Below are 8,543 nucleotides of genomic sequence, written 5' to 3' on the forward strand. Positions count from 1 at the left end.
CAGTGTTTCCCGTGCATCGGCTCTACTCGGGCGGCCCAGGTTTTTTTTTTTTCTTCTTCAATAAAGACACGTAATTGTCACTGATAACTGATAATGCGCACAGACCAGCGGAACTTCTGGCAAAACAGTTCAGTTATCTCGACTACTCGCACGCGTGGGAACACACAATTCTAGGGCGCGAATTTTTACGCGGAACATTTTGGCAGCGCACCAGTTGTTTTCTATCAGCTAGTCGGCTCACACATTTAGACCCACTGTATGGGAGAGTTACGCCTTCCCGGTTAGTTACAGCGGTTAGAAGAGCCGACATTGTTCAGCTGAAGTCGGGTCTGTCTGTGGAAACTCTTCAAACACGAAATTTACGACGGCATCACCTGAATGTGTCGATTAGAGCGACGAGACAAAACCACGCAGGTTAATAACTGATGCTACGGGGGTGTTTGTCCCTGCAGATATGAGACCGTACTACAGAATTTAAGCATCTGGTCGAAGTGCCTGAGCCCCGCTGCAATGTGCCTTCATGTGTAGCCAGTCTGTTGTCCCTGCCCTGTATAAACCACCGCAAGCTGCTATCAACAGGTCAGAGTCTTGGATTGGAGCATTACTGACATTTGTGTTTTTGCTTTATTGACAATATGTCAGTATTTGAGTGCATTAAGTGTTACAGTGAGAATTATGGCCAATGAGCCGCTGTTGAAAATGTTATTTTCTGCTTTTTTTTTCTTGTCACCTATGCATGCTTATTTGTGTCACATCCCAAGCAGGAGAGCACGGCTTTTTACTTTTCACCAACAAGCCGTTACATGCAACTGAGAAACTGGCTGCATTCCTTATTTGTGATGGGATCCAAATAAAAAAGCCTCTGGTCTTGTCTAGCAGCAGGGCTTTCAACTGGCTCTCTGACAACAGTTAAAAAGCCTCATCAATGTATATTGATTATTTGGAATGGAACCAATGCCATTTCGCCATTTTCAATTGCAGTGTTTAGTATTCACAAAGCATATTAGTCGCCGTGGGAAAGTTCATAACCAGGCCTAGATGTAACACAGCAAGCCAGCCTCTCGCAGCGTTAGTCATCCAGACCAGACAAGTGCAGGCCAGACATATCTCGTCAGAGGATTAACAACGTAAGTGAAACTTGAACACCAGCGACACAGTTAAAATCTATTACAATAAGCTACAAATTCCATTCCCTGGGTAGGTGCAGGCACATGTACAGTCCGTGTTATTTGCCCCGTCATCTCCCACCGGAAGAGTAGCTCAGTTTGCTGGAGTCGTTCCATAACTCGGCTCATTGCAAGCCTTTGCATCTCTGAGCCTTCAAACTCTTTATTTTTGCTCAACCCAAGAATCACAACTGCCAGCAAAGTGAGATCATCCACCTTGTTGTCTTGATACAATAATCTCAAAAACAAGGCAGAAAGGGGGCATTTGCATCAGGAAAATGACGGAAACCCACTTTATTGCTATCTGCTTCATTCCTCTCCTTCCTTCCCACCCTTCTGGCACTTTGATATCCTATTGGTAGCGGTGGAGGAGTTGGGCTCCGTGTCTGGTACTACCAAGGAGCGGAACGGAGCAACAATACGCTTGGGCATTTAGCCTACACCCCCCCTCCACCCCCCTCCCTCCCCCAACCCTCCCCTCTCCTCTCCTCAGCTCTGAGCTCTCCATTATTTAACTGCGTGTGGGGGGGGGGGGGGGGGGGGCATCGTGGCCAGGAGAGCATCGGCGGCAGAGCCAGTCCCAAACAATGACATCATCTCTGCAGGACTGGCAGGCAATGAAGGCTCGCTGCACGGTCACCAGGCACTGAGCACTCTCCAGTTAGCCTGTGGCTACTGGGAGGTAGCACAATTGAGCCACTGTCCTCGCAGCAACGACAGCGGACATCCCCATGTGACTTCTTTTCAGGTTAACCTTTATTGAGAGGAAGCAACCGAGACAACAGAAGACTTAAAAAGGACGCGGAGACGCGGGCAAATTGGCCAATGCATTTGTGTAAATGAAACTGAATGTTTACAAGGCTCTAATGCAAGGCTTGCCATTGTGTGGAAAGGAGACACTCCAATAGAAAAATGGTAAATATTCTATTAAAGTCTTTCAGGCTGAATGAGAAGTAGGCTAAAGCTCTGCTTGAAACGTCTTGACAGCAGCTGCACAAACTAAACCAGACAAAAAACTAATGAAGATGTTTTCATACTGGAGCTAAGTGCTGCGTTACAGAACACACACACACACGCACACACACACACACACACGCACACGCACACACACAGTCGGCTGTAGCGCCTCCAGCCCGAGCTCAGGGAGTTAAGAGTGAGAGTCAGAGAGGAATCCTGAGGCGGCTTTGAGAGTCAGAACAGGCACGCAAGCGTTAAAAGGTAAAGCTGCGAGGCGTGTGAGAGTGTGAGAGTGTGTTAGAAGGAGTGTGTCCTTGTTGGGAGACTGATGCTGCTGTAAACACTGCTCCAGCTCCGGGTGATTCAGTGTCAATCAGTTGGGTTTTACATTCACTCACATGCACACATACTGTATATACACACACACGTCACTCTCACACACAGCGGCGGCCTGTGAAGATCTGGGTTTGATTCTTGTGTTTTGTCTCCAACTTTTGGTGTCAAAGTTGCAACGAAGGCTTGATGCGGAACTTCCCAAAGATCTACCCGCCACTGTGACGTGTTTCAACTGGGGTTTTCAGTCCTCAAAGAAGCAGCTACAATTGCCAGCAGTGACGGACCCACAGAGAATTATTGGCCAATTTTACCGTCGTTTTCAGCACGTAGAACTGTGATTGGTCAGCACGGCCTGCTTGTTTTTTTTTTTGGAGTGGAGCTGATAATGTTGATGAGATGCTGACGGCATCTAGAGCATGGTTAAGAAATGGATATGTAGATAACGCTACACACCCAGCCCTAACCCCCATCGACCCCACCTCTACACTACACTCCGGCATTAGCTGCTAATGTTGACACGGGACAGAAACTGTGCTGCAGTCTGATATGAACTGAATTCCAAGGCAAACTGGGCTGACCCACTTCTCTTCAAAAAAAAAAAAAAAAAAAAAGGAAGTGAAACGTAAAACGCATCACTTATTCAAAAGACTTTTCACAGGCAAAGAACTATCAGACTCCAAGTATTTAACACTGCATGTATATGCGTTACTGAAGTGGCCACAAGCTGAACCGCTCCGAGAACAATGCGTATCCAATAAAAATGTATATTTAATAGATCAGAGTGAAACAGGCATTCACTTAAATGTACATACTAGTGAAATTGTGTTTTTGGAATGAATTCCCGGAGAGGGTGACTTAACATACAGTACAAATTTGTGCATACTCACTGGGTGGCTTCTTTGTTTACACTCCACAGTAGCGCGAGTACATGATGATTAAGAGGGGTAATTGTAACATCGGGAGCACAGAAATAGCAGTGACACTGTCTCTGAACAACAACAGCAGCAGCAGCTGGAGAACCAACAGCAGATATGAGGATTTAAGGCTGTTTGACTTGTCATTAGCATGCTCCTCTCTTGTAGCGACGAGTCTTATATTTATAAATGGCTGACTGTATGTTAACACAGAGACGGATTTACAGCTTATGAACCAAAAAGCACATGAATTCAACACAACCAAGCGTCTTGTATTTCAGGCCAGCAGTTTCCAGGTGGTCTTCAAACAACTACACAGTCTTCATAATGTTTCGCATTCTCTATTTTTGCTGACAACATTTCATAATGAGTCGAGTTTTAGTAAGTTGTTGAGTTTTATAGTTTTGTTAGCTTTTTATTTAATGTTGAGTACGTCGGGGCTCCATCATTTTGAGGAGAGCAATTCTGATATCACTTAACAGGCCTTTCTCACATTTTGACTTGTCACAGTAGGAAATGCACAGGTGTAAATAATAAAATGAAAAGAGATGGAAAGTAATTTATCAAGCGCAAACAAAACATTTCCTCATTTCCAGGTTCTCGAATGTCAGGGTGCTGATTTTATGCTGTTGGTCATAGAAAAGAAGAAATTTGAACCTGGAGAAGTGTGATGGCCATTTACCATTTTCTAGCTTTTTAAAAAAACGAAACAATTGATTAATCAATCAGGTTAAGTGATCATGAAAGCAGCATTGTTAGCTGCAGCCCAAAATATAATATGGAATATGTTTTCATTGACATTTATTTTAACTTTTAAGTTAAAACTGTTTAAACTTTTGGTAATTTTGTTGTTATGACAATGCATTTGTGAGATAATTCAGTGAGTTTTAAGAGTGTGTGTGTGTGTGTGTGTGTGTGTGTGTGTGTGTGTGAGAAAGAGAGAGAGAGAGTGGTGAGGGCTGCCTAAGAAGTAGAATTTTTGCAATCACCAAATACGGAGACACATAGTGTCCACTGACTATAAACTGATTACAAGAGCAGGGCAATCAAGATATCCATTAGTTGCCTTGGCGATGGCTGTTCCAGTACATTTATACCCCAACATGTGTAAGGGAATTTTAAAGCTGCAACTATGACATTCGACAGTGAAAAAGAAGGTGGTAGGGAATCAAATCAGGAACAAACCTTGCACGCATTCAACCACAGGAGGATGTACTTGTCAGTGAAATCACCTTGCAAAACTGTGGTTGAAATGACAAAAGACTAAACACAAAGCCTTCTAAAGTACATCTACCACAGTTCCTGTCTGTCCTTTAAAACACGTAGGCTTATTCCATCCTAGCCCTGACTATTCCAGTCTTTTATGAGCCACTATCAAGCCTCTCGCCAGCTCAGTTACCCACAGATTAGGTCAATGGATGCATGATTAAGTATGCAAACTGTACCCCACTCAGACCAAGCCAGTATCTCTAATTACAACGCCTGCTCAAGCTTCTTAACAAGTCCAGTCAAACCCCTACAAGCCAACAGGGACAACAAGCTGAGGAACAAACACTTGACACGCTAAGCATTTAATAACAACCTCCACCAGTCGCAGATCTCACAAGCAATGAAACCTGATCCGACTCTCTGGAGGCCATTTGTCCTGTTTGCTGTGTTTGGACTGCGGGTGTCACCAGACAAGAAAGCGGCGGTCAGCATGAGACAGCAGGCTGATGACGAATGATGGAGAGAGACACTTCCCTCTGCTCACTACTTCTCCTCTATGAAGCTCATTTTGTCAACCACACTGTTTTTTTCTTGTCTACATTCTCTGACCAATTGTCTAGGATTTTGTCGCCTCTTTTGCACAAAGGTTTCTTTCACCTTAATGTCCCTTATTTTACTTTTACTTGTCTGATAATTCTTCCTCTACCATGACAACGTATGAAGTTTCTAGAGTTATATAAAAATTAAATACAGGGAGCACAGAACCATAAAAATGGTTATATGGCTTCTACATACTGATTTACTTTCCTCATTTACTTAATTTCAGTATTTTTCCAAATGAGGTTTTGCACCAGCTTCTCGGGATGAAAAGGAGTTGTGGTGTCATTCTCTATAGGCCCAAACCTTTAACTGTGTCCTCCCCTTGATGGCCCCAGAGCCGGTCAAGCTTCTAACTAGGGCTGCAATTATTGATTAATCAAGAGCGCAGGGTTTTTTATTCATATAGCTTGTTTGAACCAACCTGCAGTCCAGAGATTCAGAGATATTCAGTTTACTATCTTATTGTACTCAGATGACCTACAGATATTCACATTTGAGAAGCTGGGAGTGAATATTGGGCATTTGAAATGACTTACCAAAGAAATTGCCAATTTTCAGCCCTACTTCTAACCATTGTAGAAAAGCTGTAACCTTTGAGGCATAGATCCGCTCCTCCCTTACAGTTTCAGCCAGTTTGTGTTTAGGGTGTAACCAACAAGCAGGATCCCAGACCAGTTCAGTCATCTGAAAGTTTCACAATGGTGCTGCCCTAACTCTCACTTTCTTTCTCCACTTGGAGGTGAAATGTTTTCCCAGGCAATCGTGTTTCACTGACACTGGCCCTGTTTACACCTGGCATTAACGTGCAGTCTTGGGTGATCCAATCACAAGTGAACAGCTCTAATACCAGGTGTGAATGCACCCAAGACGCATTGAGATCCAAACGTTCAGACCACGTTTGGAGGTTGTCTGGGCCGCAGATGGCCACATTCTTTTAGCAGTGTGTACGCGAAGGACCACCTACTGAACTTATGTCTTCTGCAGAGGCACATACTCATTCGAGCGAGATGTATTATTGGGCGGTTTGGTTTGCCTTAAACACGCCAAGGAATAGACCCAGTCCATATTGTTTTGATTTTTCCCATGCATCAAGGTCTTTGAAAACTTCTTCTTCTTTTAATTTCCGGCAGACTGTGCACTTACCCGCTGGTTAAAAACAACGCATTTGGTCTTTGCAAACGGAAACGATGTACGTGTTTATTTGCATACGGAGTGTGGAAGTGAGATCCGGTCGCGCTCGAGATGCATGTCAATGCCAGGTGTGAACTGACATACTGCTGTCCACTTGTGATCGAATAACCCAGGAAAATGGTTAACGCCAGGTGTAAACAGTTTGTTCTGAGATGCTTCATTACACTTCTTCCATCATGGTGTTGTCTGGGTGTGTTCAATAACAATAAAGCCTGGAGGCTCGGAGAGTGCAACAGCCCAGCGCAAGATGTCAGACCACTGGATGAAATGTCTTTATAATGAATGACAATGCTATACCAGCAGTAATGACTGCACCACTGCCCATTATCATCCACCAATGATGTAAACCAACACAGGACTCTGACTGCTCCTCAGCAAATAGGATTGCAGCGTATTGAACAACGACAAGCGGGATGAGGGTAACTATGACGCCAAGCATCTATCTCCCAAAACAGAATGGAAGAGTTTAATTTGTTCAAATACGGCCAATTTAGGATAGACTCCGGACAAACAATAGCAGCAGCTGCAAAATTTAGATAGAATGGGGTTAGTGACCTGGAGCTAGCACCACTAGGTCGTGTTCTGTCATGTGTGGAGAGACCTCCACACCAAACCCCATTTAAAATGTAGAAATTGTATGTAGCCCTGCATGATTGAAACTTTGACACCTACTGTATAGTTTTTCAAAAAAAAAAAGGTTTTGATTTGGCAACTATAAGCTATGTTTGACGTACTACACGTATGCCAAATTGACACTTCACTGCTAACGATTCAGCAAATGTCTTGGGTCATGTTCTGCCAGGTGTGCATAGTATCCGACGATGAGCAGAGCCACTGAATTGCCTTATTTTGAATGAAGTTCGCCTGAACAGTTTACCAGAGCTACTTTGCATTTATGGGATCCTCGTCTGAGAAACTGGTATCTTCACAAAAACTTTTTCAATTTCATTTCTTCACGACATCCTCCTGAGACAGAGGGTGAAGGAAACCCACAGCTTGAGCCATTTGTTTCTCGCCTAGCATTACCACCACTCTTCCCTCTGCGCTATCTGATATTGAGAACAACTATTGCAAAATCGTAATGTTTCCTTGGTTATCGGCGGACATACTCACCTGATAGCACACAACCGAAAGCGTTTCCAGAATCTTACGGGTTTTCTTAAAACTTCGGCATACATTTAATCTACGTAGTAGCTTGTTAATTCTTACGTTTTCTGTCATTTCTGAGTCTACTTTAGGAACTGACACAGACAGGTTGCCAGGTTTGTGTGTTGACATTCATTTGAATACATGTTTAGTGAGCTGTAACGTTATATAGCTAGCTACATCGAAAACACCAGGTGAACCGACAGACACAAAAACGTTTACTGTTCTGCTCACCGGGCTTATTGCTTTGAGGTTAAACTGGGCACTTTTCGCCCTTTTCCATCCATACCATGGAGAACATAAGGTGCAAGAAATGATGTGACTTAGAAAACAACACTGGGGCTTGCATAATTTCTTCAAGACATCCTTGCCAGCTAAGGGCAGCAGTCTGGGGTGATGCAGACTATTCAAATTGAAGAGAGTACTACCGCTGAGATGCACCACATTACCTGCCCGTACACCTTTGGCATAGTCGATTCACCAGTGCTCCGGCGGCTTCGATGCTGCGGATAGGCGCCGGAGTCCGACCCGCCTTCAGCGGCACTACGAGCGGCCAGAGGCAGCGCCGGAGCCGCGGCGCCTCCTCCATCTCCGTCTGGTAAATCCTCATTTGCTTCTATAGTGAAAAATCCTCTGTTTTGCGGGAGCATGTAGCGCTGCTCCGGGTGAAGACGAAGAGTCGACGAATTTATTCCAGCAACCCAGAGGACTAATAAATATAACGACCACCGAAGGGAGGACTGCATCTTGCCTGCTTGTGATATCGCCATGTTTGTGTATGTTTGGCTTTTGGATTAGGTAAGACTGAAGAGCTCCTTCTACTGGCAGTGATGCCCCTGATGCTGCATTCACAAGCCATGGGAATGTCGGGAAGTGGTACACTTCTCTCTTCAAATAGCCTTACGTTGGTTTAGTGCTACAAACAAAGGCAGTTAACAAGCCTCCGATGCTCCAAACTGGGTTTTTTTTTATTAAGAGACAACAATACAAGAGAAACACACACACAAATAAACGTGAATTTAAA

The 8,543-nt window shown here is 44.2% G+C and overlaps 1 protein-coding gene across 1 annotated transcript in view; it reads right to left on the minus strand.

Moving 5' to 3' along the window:
- The window catches only part of sorl1 (sortilin-related receptor, L(DLR class) A repeats containing), a 72,894-nt gene extending 64,605 nt beyond the window's left edge, over positions 1-8,289 (minus strand). Inside the window, exon 1 of the mRNA XM_070905471.1 lies at positions 7,969-8,289. Coding sequence (XP_070761572.1) covers positions 7,969-8,289 — 321 coding nt within the window. The remainder of the gene's footprint in view (positions 1-7,968) is intronic.
- Positions 8,290-8,543: the final 254 nt, after the last annotated feature.

The sequence above is a fragment of the Enoplosus armatus genome, chromosome 5, assembly GCF_043641665.1.
Source record: "Enoplosus armatus isolate fEnoArm2 chromosome 5, fEnoArm2.hap1, whole genome shotgun sequence".
NCBI lineage: Eukaryota > Metazoa > Chordata > Actinopteri > Centrarchiformes > Enoplosidae > Enoplosus > Enoplosus armatus.